The sequence below is a fragment of the Coregonus lavaretus genome (genome assembly GCF_964263955.1).
Source record: "Coregonus lavaretus genome assembly, chromosome: 16".
In the NCBI taxonomy this organism is placed as follows: Eukaryota; Metazoa; Chordata; class Actinopteri; order Salmoniformes; family Salmonidae; genus Coregonus; species Coregonus lavaretus.
Window position 1 is genome coordinate 15522963 of NC_140003.1, and position 13500 is coordinate 15536462.

At 39.8% G+C, this 13500-nt stretch overlaps 1 protein-coding gene and 1 pseudogene across 2 annotated transcripts; one reads left to right on the plus strand and one right to left on the minus strand.

Annotated features, from left to right (window-relative positions):
• Nucleotides 1-461: 461 nt before the first annotated feature.
• Nucleotides 462-3477, plus strand: LOC311143341 (homeobox protein Dlx1a-like; annotated as a pseudogene). Its single transcript has 3 exons — nt 462-1022; nt 1305-1504; nt 2018-3477. The product of its transcript is annotated as a homeobox protein Dlx1a-like (transcript).
• Nucleotides 3478-8919: 5442 nt separating this feature from the next.
• On the minus strand, nt 8920-10970 carry dlx2a (distal-less homeobox 2a). Its single transcript, XM_084179308.1, has 3 exons — nt 10477-10970; nt 10178-10362; nt 8920-9958 (listed from the first exon to the last, which is right to left on the minus strand). Exons 1-3 carry the CDS (start codon nt 10790-10792, stop codon nt 9626-9628), a joined length of 834 nt encoding a protein of 277 aa, XP_084035434.1. The 5' UTR covers nt 10793-10970; the 3' UTR covers nt 8920-9625.
• Between the last annotated feature and the right edge of the window lie 2530 nt (nt 10971-13500).

A 13500-nucleotide genomic window follows, 5' to 3' on the forward strand; every position in this document is an offset into this window, starting at 1 on the left:
TCTGAACATTATTATTTTTTGTTGTAGTGTGATTAATTTGTATGAAACAGTTCTTAAATAATAATAATAATAATAATAATACAGGCTGTTTCTTAATGTTTAAATGAACAACAGGCCTTTCGACACAACAGGATCTAACCATAGCCTGCTTTTGTGATTTATAATAAAATAGGCTATTTCTTTATTAGCAACAATTGAATTATTATTATTATTATTATTGTTATTATTATTATTATTAGTAGTAGTAGTATTAGTATTAGTATTATTTAAAATAGGCTGGATTTAATTGTGTGTTGTTTCTTTTAAAGCAGATATTTAGGATTTCAGTGTCTATTTTGCTAATACCTTTCCCTGCTACCTAAGCACTATTTTTTTTATTGACATCTCAGGACTGAATCTTAGGTTTTGTTGTTTTTCTTGAGTTTATCAGGTCCAAAGGACCCAACCTCAGGATCGCCAATCGGCATCTTTCTTGGATAGAGTGGACCAATCAGCGACCGTCTTTGATGAATATTCATGATTCCCTGATTCAAACCTTTGAGCGAGTTTGTCTAGATCCACTGCATCATACCTAGACTTTTCACAGAGACAAACTTCATTTTCTTATGAATGGAAAGAGAAAAAATCAGTACAGCTTAAATTGGGATCCATCCTTCACTGAGATCATAGAAGAAAACAAAAAAGGAAGAGGAGAGATCCGCAAGAAGAGATGACAATGACTACAATACCAGAAAGTCTTAATAGCCCTGTCACAGGAAAACCCGTTTTCATGGAATTTGGGCCACCGAGTCAACAAATGTCGCCTTCCTCAATGTCTCACGGACACTATTCCATGCACTGTTTACATTCTGCTGGTCATACTCAACACGAGAGCTCGTACAGTCCAGCCTCATCTTTTCCTAGATCTTTAGGTTATCCATACGTTAACTCCGTCGGCAGCCATTCCTCAAGTCCATATCTCAGCACAGTGCAGTCGTACCAAAACAGCTCGGCACTAACACAGACACAGTTAGAAGATACAGGTAAGCTTTCAACTTCATCCTTTTTGGCTCTATAAACTTCTTGGAACCTTTTGGTTTGTGTTTTCGGTCCAGCAAGCAAACGTTGGATTGGTAAAGCAACCCAGATGTCGGGGTATTAAGCTCGGTAATTATTTATTGCGTAATGCTATAAACAATGTACGCAATTAAGGGTAATTATACCTAAACTACAGCCTGTAAAACTTGCACTGTGATGCACATTGCTGTGCAGCGACGTTGGCGAGCTGTCTCCTGAGTAATTTAGCTATTTTCTCCCCTTCTCAGCACCAGAAACAGAGAAGAACACAGTTGTAGAAGGCGGAGAGGTACGGTTCAATGGGAAAGGAAAAAAGATTCGCAAACCAAGGACTATCTATTCCAGCATGCAGCTACAGACTCTAAACAGAAGATTTCAACAAACTCAATATTTGGCACTGCCAGAGAGAGCCGAGCTCGCAGCTTCAATGGGACTCACGCAAACACAGGCAAGTCAACGTTTGCTACCTTTACTTTTATTTAATGCTTGCATTTTAATGTACTTTTGACCACGTTAAACAATTGTAGGCCAATTGGTTACATTGGCTATTTATTCTCTTTTTGGTTGTGTTATAGACCACTGTCCTCGTGTTTTGAATAAATGTGGGTTTTATCAAATGTTTCATATTGATTATCATCAAGCTGATATTCTATGAAAAAGTGTACAAATATTTCGAGGCTGGGCTTATGAATACATACTTCTGGGTAGCATTACTTTTTAATTTAATTGGCCCATAATGGCAAAACCATGTTCAGCAAGCATCTCTTCTTGCAATTATTTGTTGGTGTGAATAAAACAAAAACAAATGTAGATGACCCTTTGTGGGAAGAAATCGAGGCTTTTACCAAAACATTATTTGGACATTCCAAATCAAAATGGTGCGTTACTGTCCGCTGGTCAAGAGTTTCTTGAAATTTCCCAACTAGGCAATCTTAATGACCTTGATTGTCTCTCTTTTCAGGTAAAGATTTGGTTTCAAAATAAGCGATCGAAGTTCAAGAAACTGATGAAGCAAGGTGGTGGAACAATTGACAACAACGCTTTAGCCCAGTTTAATGGTCGCGTACCTTCGACTGGCTCTCCGGTATCACCGGTTTGGAGCTCACCGACCACCGTGAAAACATCCGTGGTTACACCAGGGTCTTACATTCCAAGTTACACCTCATGGTATCCAACTGCACACCAAGAGTCTATGCAGCAACCGCAACTCATGTGAACATAACAGTGAGCTAAAAGACCTGCCCCGCCCTCTATACCACCATGGCCCATATCAGGAGATTTTGGGTCAATCACCCAGCATGGCCTCGCACTGGCCCGCTGCAGCCATGCACAGATGTAATCCGGAGTTTGCTCCCAAAGTTGCCAGCTGACATATCGGCCTCCTCATACTGACCGAGGGGACAGAAAACAACAGCCCTGGGAGCCGAGAGACTGAAAAGGCACCGTCTGCGCCCAAGGGCAACAAGTCCTTTCATGTCCCCGAAAGACACCGGAAATTGATATGAAAAATGGGTCCTCAAGCTGCTCTTATTATCTTTTGTGTCATTTTAATAGGCTATGTGTTAAAGTAAATATATTGAGCTGTAACAAGTCAGTGAGAGTAGGCTATATTTATGTATCCTATGTTTGATTTTAAGATTTGCTTCATTTCTTATCCCAATTTTGATAAAAATAGGCCTATGAAGCCGCATGTTACCAAGGCCTATCAGATGTAGGCCATGCATCTCCAACGAAGGTCAACATAGTGATTTGACCATGACCTTAAAACATAGCTTTCAAACAGACAAAACCACCATTGGTCTATAATATAACTTTTACCAATGAATGTAAGCCAATCCAATGAATAGCCTTATCATTTTGATGGGCATGGAATCGAATCTCGAGTCCGTCCCTTAGTTCGTTCCTGCGCCATTGCGCAAGCCACATGTTGCTACCATGCTGTTTTGTATGTTAATTTAAGTTAAATTATTTCGTTTTTTTCTAAGTCTGTGTGTTTATTTAATATGCAGGTGTGTTTGACTTATGAAAATACAACAACGTGTTAAAAATGCTGCTCTAATGCAAGCAAAACTCCTCTTCTACGACGGAGCCCCAAACGTTATGTGAAAAAGTCTAAATGACGATTGACTGCTTGAGGAGAGCACTAAGTTGATCCCGAAGATGAAAATATGGTTTGTTATTGTTTGTTATGTGTTGCGCGGGCGGATGTACATAAGGACAAGAAATAATATGAATTTTTCAGCTTTGGTTTGTGCTGTAGCCCAATGATACATTGTGAAATAGGGTTTTTATGTGTTCATTAAGATTAATGTGTTTAGCAGTCTATAGAAATATTTAGTTTTGTATTGATCACTTTAATTTATTGCTTTGTTTTATTGAAGTTATGTACATATTGTTGAAAACAGTAAAACTATGATTTAAAAGGACAGTATAACGTGTCAGACTCCTTACAGACTATGTGTTGTAGGCCCTAATACGTTCAAATATTGTGTTTCTAGGCATGGTGCTGGCCTAGCCAGTGGGGCGGTGGAAACGATCAGAAAGTAAAGTGAAACCCTAAAACAAGTCCATGTAGGCCTGCGATGTGACAGCTATTTATTCTGGACTTTATATTTAAAACGAATGCAGTGGTAAGATACAATGTGATAAAATAAAGCCTCTATGGTTACTCATTTCATTTTCATTAGTTTACAATGTGCAGCATTGGCCGTATAGCCTACATGTGATTAGGAATAGGCTTTTAGCCATGAATATTATTCTTTTTCAGCGTTTCTATAAATTATAGGTCCTAGGGGCCTATTGGATATAGATAAACCAATCAGTTTTTCATAATATCTTACTGTGTGCTGGATATCGCCATGCTGGAGACATGTCAATTCAGAGTTGACACAATTAATCATGTGTCGGTTTCTATAACGTTGTAATTCCTTCAACAATATAGTGCTTGTTTCTTTTCAGTTTCATTTAGCCGCTATAAGCTCCTTTCTCGCTTCTGTGGTTCCAACAAACCCCGTTTTCATCGATGAATAGAGGAGAGAGCAATGGTGTGTGTTAAGTGAATAATTGGGCGAGAGGCAGGTGCTGCAAACAGACTGGTTGGTCGAGGAGGTGGGGGTGGGGTTTCAATGTAGATAAGTAAAAGTGAAAAGTTCAAAGGGCCTCTTGTTTGGGGTTGATGGTTTAACTGCGCTTTTACAGAAAATTCTGAAGCACCCGATGAGCTGAGGAAAGGACCAATTGAGTGAAAACACTACAGTCCTACCGTAGACAATAGACTGCAAATATCATCCCGTGCATGCACCATGCAGTTTACACGCAGTTGTCCATTTCATAAATATTAGGCCTACAGATCCAGTTCAAATACATATTTAGAAATATAAATGTCGCCTATATGTGGTGTCTGAAAAAAATATTCTGCTGACAAAACTGCGTGTTATGTCCCTCAAGTTGTTGATGACAAAACAAAATGTTTCTGCTTATTTTAAATAATGCAAAAAATCCAATAGATTTCTGTGCTAGACTAGTAATTAAGCTAACACATTTGACACAGTTTGTGTGACCTGCGGGGATGTTCTCTTGTTAGCCGGCTTGGCCTGCGCAGAAAAGGCTCCAGCCATCCCTTGAGAAAACCACAGCAATCTTGGTGCAAACTCATCGCCACAAATTACCCTTAAAGTTCACACATGCACAGATCATCCATGTGCATGCCTTATTTATTGTTTGATTCAGTGTACAACCTGATCACATTGCTGTTATTATAACGTTGCCATTTACTGTATGTTTTTATTATTATTATTATTATTGTTCAGGAAAAGGAGCAAAAATAAGTGTGTCTTGGTTTCATTTGTCAACAGGTAAATCCTCTATTGGGCCGAATACGGATAACAAATCATTTTATTTTTAGTCGATCAACAATATTATAGGCTAACGTGTGCCTTGTTTTCTCTGTTAAAAATGTATCGTTATGTTTTCCATTCACTAGGTATTAGTAGGCCTACTTTTTATGAGGAGTAGCTATATAGCCTGGAAATAATAAACCTTAAGAAGTGTAAGGTGTCTGCAACATACATCTCCTCTCCCTCTCTCTCCAAAAGACCAGGCGCAGCTGCACATCCAAAAGGGTCAGTGCTATTTCACTGTATTCTCCCCTTGATTACGAGCCGAGCCCATCAAACCCAACATAATTACAGTAATTTCGCCCTTATTTATTCTAATGCAGTTTCCCATCTCTGGGGTAATTATGAGCAATTTTTTCGCATGGAGAATCTTTCAGCGTTAACAAAAGAGTGCACTGAAAGAAATTTGCTGCGCAATGAAAAAAGTTAAATAGGTGAGCTGCCATCTCGCTGCTGTTCTGTGACATGTAGGGCTAGTAAATTGCTTGCAGGTGTATAGCGCGGGATTGTCTATGCGAAGAGGGTTCAAAATGAGCAAAGTACAATGTAAGATTAATGAAGGCTGCGGTTAAATTACAGAACGAGAGGAGGCTTAGCCTATTCTATGCCCCGTCCATTTCCAATCCATAGGCTATAGAGCACCTATTTCCTGATGTAGCCTAGAAGCAGTCGTAACATAACATGGTAAGTATAGTCTCCGGAATAATAATCGAGAATCCTTGGTTTTTCAATTTTCGTAGCCTACACATTTGTAATAATCAAAAATCCCATTACAGGCCTAGAGACGTTTATGACAATGCTTGTTACATTATGGCCACATAATTACCTTGTTTAAAATGTGTCTAATTTCTGTTTTCCAGTTGCCTAGAATAGGCTACTTGTAACAAATTACAGTTTGATATGCGTGCATAATTTTGGCATTTCCAGCGATGAAATGCATGAGAAATATGCTGTCCAATTAAATTGAAAATAGATTTTTAATATTTCAATGAATAGGCCTAATTCATTAACTAACCGACTACCGTGTTATCCGTTTGATTGTTATAGCCTAAAAATGTTGATGTCTGTATTAAACTATCAGTTAAATAAATACTGGTGTATACTAAATAGGCTACCGACCCCCACAAAAACGTGTACAAGTTTAAAAATAAACTGAAAAAATATATAAAATAACGCTCCGTACATACTTACCTAAATCTCTAAAAAGGAACCACGCAGACTCTTTCTTTGTCAGGATTCAAAGATTCCCTGATTTAGATAGAGGCAGATAAATTAGAGTAGCATCCTGAAGCATGGCCATAGGTTGAGCACTTGAATCCCATAAACTGTTGACCATGTAGTGTTAAGTGCTATAACAGCACAGCTATATCAGCACGGAATATGACTGAACATTTCTGCTTTATTTCCCCTTTTTATAGCGAATGGAAAAAATTGTAGATTATTAGCATAAATGTTTACTCCTCATTACGCTGATGACATTGTGCACTCGAGATCTTGGTAATCTTTGGGAAAATGATGAGTAATTTTTTAAAATTTAAAGCAGCAGTTACCATGCAATTCAGGCTAATTCAGCGTAGGCTCCACACAGATATAATTATCGTCGAGTCAAGATGGTATGCTAAAAACTATGCATTGATATTTCCATTTATTATGTACATACAACTTTGACAATGTTGATGCTTAAAATAGCTGGAAACTATCTTACGCAAAAATTACAGACCATATTAGGACATCTAAAATTGCGAAGAATTATATACTAATTGCAGGCTTTCAGATCGGAAAGCCAAGAATTCTCAAACTAGAGCAAATGTGGATGAAATTACAGATCAGGGTATAAATTAGGATAGGGGTATGTCATTTTCAAATTGCCTACAGGATTCCGGAAGTATAAAGCCACATCATTGCTAATCTGTGAGAGAGAGAGGGATGGATGCAGGGCGCAATGAGCAAAAGACTCTTAGAAAAAAAAGTTCTGGAAAGAACCAAAAAGGGTTCTATGCTTGCTTCATATATGCCACCCCTTAATGTTCTATATATAGCCGAAATTGGTTCCATATAGAACCCTATATAGAACCAATTTTGGTTCAGTGAAGAAGAACCCTTGGGGTTCCGATCAAAGAACACTATAAAATAGTTAGGGGTGCCATATATGAAGCAAGCAATAGAACCCTTTTTAGTTCTATCCAGAACCTTGTTTTCTAAGAGTGTGGTAGTGATTTTCATTAACCATTGTGTGCTCGATACTTTTTTATTTGACAGACATACACTGTCAGAGAAAAATGTTATTAAATCAGTCAGATTTACTTTAATTGATCCCGTGCGTAAAGGCTACAAATATGTTTCCATAAGTGACGTGTATTATTGTTTTGTAGACAGAGGAAAGACTGGAAAGTGCTACAATTCAACTAAGGGCATATGGACACAAGACCTCGCTGAAGCAGGTGAATTAGTGCATATCTTTTGAGGAGATTCTTGTTCCATCAAAATGTCTCCATGGTAAAAGCGTCAAAGCGAATTAGTACGATTACGCATATTACGCATGCGCTAGCTCATCGCATGCGAAATGTGTGAATTGTACTAAATGTATAGCGCCACTTATTAAGCATATATAAGCAGACATATATATATCCAAGCAATCATATATTCACCGTAGTCTACAACCAAATGTGTGTTATATTGCTTTTTTGCTCCACGGGCTCACTCAACATGTGGTAGGCCTGTTATCCCGAGGGACTCCTCATATCAAGATAAAGCAACGACAGCCCCTGGGAGAATGTTCCATCTTGTAATGTGGCAATCACTGACAAGGTACATCCTTATTATGCAAAACGATTCCACTTTATGTGGCTTATGATCACTCAACCATAAAAAGCAACGGGTCGACATGGTTATCAAACCTAGCAAACGCTCGTCCATTGGGCTAGATAGGCCTTCAAGGCTATGTCTTGTACATCACATAAGAGAACACGGTGAATATATGCTAATGTTTTAGTGAATAAAATACAAATAAACATAATAAAATATTTATTTAGCATCTAAGACAATCCAGATTTAATACGTACATTTCAAAACAGAGGATAGACCCACTATCTGGAATGTATTTGCACATTTGGCTAGGAGATAAAGTCGATAACATTTATATAACAATAAGATCTCATAAGCATGTAGCTAATTATACAAAAATAATGATGTTGACTATTGATAATGTAGCCTTGTCAACGATGGGAAAATCGAATGTAGGTCGATTCGCTCATGAGAACTGATGAGAAGGGCCTTGTGTTGTGTGTGAACAAGATGTGAGAAATGTTTCCATGTTGTTCAGCTTCAGGCGGTCTTGGTTCTAGTTTTTAGGTTGGGCTGAGTTCATAAAATGTCTGGAGAGCGGCACTCTGACTCCAAAGAGTCTGAGGGGTTGAGCTCAGTCATACGCCCTCATCTTCCCTTTCGCATGCCAAGGCGTGTTGCGTGCCTTCGAATAATCCAGCGCTCTCAGGCCCTGGGCACTGTCTCGGCTCTGTTAATCATCTTGTCTGTATCAGGTTCCCCGAATCATATACCCAGCTAGATTTAACGTGACTATAAAACATGAGTTAAGAAGACGAAACAATTTGCAACCATTAATGAAGACAAATGCATACCCAAATAGTGGTATTTTAATGTGCGTCCTTCCAAAAGTTTGTCGAGCCCATAGCCTACCTGTGGCGTTAATCACATTTTGTGAGCTACGTTGAAAGATTTACAAGGGTTAGAAACATGTATTTTGAAGGATCCAGAACTCTTCTGGCGCCGTAGTACTGAATGGAAGTATAGGTTTCTTCTCTCAGTAGGCTAAATAAGAAAGCTCAATAGAAGTATGTTTATTGATAGGCTGTAAAGAACCAGGCTAAGCTTTAATCCAAAAATAAATCCACTTCTTACTTAGTATGCCAATTTCTTAAAGTTCTTAAAATGGAGAAAAACACAATGTGCACAGAAAACATAATTTTATTTAAATAATGTCTGATCATATAAAGAAAACACTGCTAACCATAAAATAAATTAAAGACAATACACAATAAAAATGTTATACAAGTGAATTAGAATATGGGACAATCAGTAGCTTATGAAGGATAAGAAGGTACAGTATTTGTCCCCAATATCAAAAAATAAAATGATGCCAAGGTGGCATATCAAAAGAATGTTGTGAAATATGCACAAAGCCGAATTCTGACCTACATAAGAAAACAACCATAAAGAACAGGCCCTATAGAAATATGTGTACATGTAGGCTAGTACATGGATCTCGTACAACAAAATTAGGTCATTTTCAAAAGGCACGACACAGTTGAAAATTGTGCTACACATGTGACAGTTGTTCACATCCTGCAATCAACTTTGGACTCGCACTGATGCAAAAGTAACACACACTCGTAAAAGCATCTTACTACGTGATTGCTTTGGCTATTAGTGGTTCATAAATTTCATCCATTAAAATAAACAATAAATAAATACAAACATTCTGTAAAAATATGTATTCTGCCATTTGCCGTTGTGAGCACCGTGACATTCTGAATTACCCTAGCAGCTATAGGCTAAATGAAGTTGCGGGTAACGTTCGCTTGGTGAGGTCTGTGAAAATGTATAATGACCTTTTTTCTGTTTCACCAGTATTCTCCGAGTAAGAGTCAGTTGTATTAAAATATTGTCCCAGCGCTCAAGGCAGAGTTGTGGTGGTGCTGGTGCTGGACAAGCGGGCCAGCCTGAAGATACGTTGCAGAGTTCGTTGATGAGTACCAAGAATAGTTTGCCAAGAAAGAAGGCGCAGTCGTATTTGGAGGGCTGCTGCTCTGAGGTAAACTGGAGTTTACATTGTTCATTCTTTGATTCTGTGGAAAGTCCCAGGCAGTGGCGGGTGGAGAGTTACAGGGGGGAGACTCGCTGGAGGCCACATGTTGCTCAGGGGGGATTTCTCCACTTTTCCACAACTTCTTGAACTTGGAGCGACGGTTCTGGAACCAAATTTTCACCTGAAAAGGAACACATTGTAACTATTGTTCTGAAGCTTATTTCAAAACGTATCCTAACCAAACTATCTATTCACAACAAATGCCGGATAAAGATAAATAGCAGTCTAAAGCAAAATGTCAAGCCTATATAAAAAAAGTAGCCAGCCTGAGCCTGATTATATTATTCACAGACTGATGAGGGATTTGACAGCAACGGGACGCATTAAGAGTTGCACTAACCTGGGTTTGTGTAAGGCCCATTGAGGCTGCCAGCTCGGCTCGCTCCGGTAAAGCCAAGTACTGTGTCTTTTGGAATCTCCGTTGAAGGGCGGCCAGTTGGAAGCTTGAATAAATAGTTCGAGGTTTCCTGACCTTCTTTGGTTTTCCGTTAACCATTCGGATTTCAGGTTCACTTTCTTCTTTCTCTGATAAATACATGTAAGAACAATAATTAAAAACACATCACATTTTTGGTCTTAATATAACTTACATATAATAGAATACGAATGTGAATAGGAAAGCATTGACATGTTATTTACCTGCATCTGTTGGAGTCGGTGAAGAACTCGAACCATAGGAGCCGTAGGTGCCATAAGAGTTGAAACCAAGGTCGTATGATTTGGTATTGTATTGAACGCAGCTCATACCACTGCTGTGGTACTGGTAAGGTCCGAGTTGGCCATATGGAGACCCTGCGCAGTATCCAGGCTGTTGGCTATTGTAAAAGCTGCTGTCCGTCGCAGTCGATACTGGTAGAGTTGGGGACTCCTGCGATTTGTGCAAGCTGTGGTAACTGTTCGAGGTAATCTGGTTCGAATGCATATCTGTACTGAGACTGTCAAAAACTCCAGACATCTTATAGGTAAAGTTGCGCAAGTAAATGTGCTTGAAGCAATGCACTTGAAAAAGTCAATTTGCAATGAATGCTTAAATCTCGTGGATTAAATTCGTCTTGAGTTTAAAATGGCATCCCCATGAACTTTACCAAAAAACGACGAAGGTGTGTCCCTATCACAGTGGTCTGTGATTGTCTGTTACCTAGGATGCTAGCGGGCGGGCATTTATCCAGTATCACGTGGGAGGCAGAGCTGGTATATTTGAGGCAGCCAATGAGTACAGGATGCATGTCTGACAACTCCACAGATTTCCAGAGTCCACTATTGACTTATCCCGCTTGTTTGCGTTGCACCGAATGAAAAGTAAAACAAATATTTAACAATACACTTCTAAAGCCTAGGCTATAAAAAGGCAGGATTAAATAAAATATTCAAAAATAATAATCTTTATCTTTTATTTATCTGTTTGAGAGAAATGTGCTGTTTGAAAAACATTCTGCCTCTACCTTTCCTTTAAAATCAATTCCGAACTTCAGATACCCGTGCGTAAATGTAACTTTTGCACAAAGGTTCCACTAACATAACTTTATGCGCGCATCTTCGTTAGAATTCGACCATAAGTGAATTCATATTCTATTTATATGATTCAAGATTGTATTTGTTTTAAGAGATGTCAAAGACAACTATAGTTTTACTTGACACAGGATCATACTTCAACGATAGATATAGGGAATCATGGCATATGTGCGCCACCTGTCTGTGCCAAATGGAAACATAAACACACACACACACACACACACACACACACACACACACACACACACACACACACACACACTACTCACCAGATTAAGGTGTAGGCCTAAACCGCACAGCAATGGAAATATGATGATGAGAGTTAGCGAGATCCTGAGAATGTTCTCTTCACCTTTTGGTTTTGGCGTGGAGTTTATGATTGACAATTAGGACCCCTGGGCTCTCATCATCGATATACTATCTGTAGCCCTCTGAAGACGGCCATGGTAGGCTGGCGTCCTCATGTGGTGGCAGAATATAAATGGTGATGTTTTTCTCGTTGAAGGGGGATGCCTGAGAGATAATGTGGGCTATTGTAGGCCTACTGAACTACCAGCCGAGCGATCTACAAAAACAGCACGCACTTCGAATCCAGAGGACAGAGATGCGAGTGCCCTACACGGAGAAAAACTATAGAGGAGTCAATGAAGGATGTTGAGGATACCACATTAGAAGCAGCTGGCCGGCGCTGCAACCTGGTTTCAAAGCATTTCGTGTTATTCTGTACATAAATCCGAGACAATCTATTTAGTATGGTATGTATTAATTTGTGGATGTCCATCACCCAGTGGCGATTTTAGCATGCAAAGCCACTACGCAACACTAAACAATACATTAATTGCACTTTAACGGTGACAAACGGTGCCCACAAACTGTTAGGGTCCCAACAGCAGAGCTTTCTTTTCAGCACCATGGAGTGAATCCTTACCACCGCTACACCTGGCAATCAGCGGAGCCTTGTCTGGCAGCGAAACAGTTCATTCAGCCTCATTTACTGATTTTTAAACAACATAGCTGATATGGCTGACTTGCTTAAACAAATGTGGTTTCTACTGACAATTGAGAGGTAAAATTTATGGCATAAGGGAACGGTGAGCGGATAAGAGGCAATCCGTAATTTCGATTAAGACATTAATGAGCGAGCTAAGACGGATGTAGTCAATATAACTATTTGATCAGCACTTTTGAAATGTACATCAACTGAATTCAGAACATGGGTCGTTCTTACAGTATTCTCCGTGTACACCAAGTCAGAACCATAGGATACATAAAGGGGGCATATAAGCAGACAATGAAAGCTCTTACAATATTCGATGATTACATTTCTCTAAAACAGGCTGTAGGCTACATGTGCACCACCAAGTCAGAACAGTAGGCTAAATTAAACCAAGATGGCCTAGCAGTGCGGGTCGTGTATTCTGTAGTGTGCTCGTATAAATAGCCAGTGTTTTTTAGTTTTTTGTCTTTTTCGTATATATTTCTCAATCTCACTTTTCATCCTTCAACTAAATATACTTTCCTGTAACCCGCCTCACCCAATGTGGAACGGATTCTATTATTTCTTATACCTTTTTATCTAGAACCTCCGGCTGAAACTAGCCAGCTAGCCAGCTAACTAGCTACTTGCTATTAGCCACCGTTAGCGGTTTTCACCATTGTCCGTGGCCTGCACTACCTACAAGCCAGCTCTAGCCTGGACAATTATCGGCCAGTCTGCACGGTCTGCACAGCGCGCTATCGACCCAGAACATAACGGATTTTCTGCCGGAATCACTGAATCACTGGACCTTAACACCGGATCATCGCAACTAGCTAGCTGCAACCAAATGGATGTTGTTGTTGGCTAATCACCACTGTCCCGAAGCAAGCACCAGTTAGCCTTGAGCTAGCCTCGAGCCAGGCCCATCTCCCGGCTAACTCTCTACCTCTCTGTCAACCGGACGGGACCTCCTAGTGTCGACACGGAGCCCCGCCGATCCATCACAACTGGTCTGCCGACGTGATCGTCTGATGTGGTTTCAACAGGCTTCCCGTTACGACGACCACGAAGATCCATCTGCTAGCCCCGGCCCGCTAGCACACGCAATCAATATCCGTGCATCCTGCTCGCCTGTGCCGTAGCAGCCATCGAACTGCTCCCGGACTCACCTA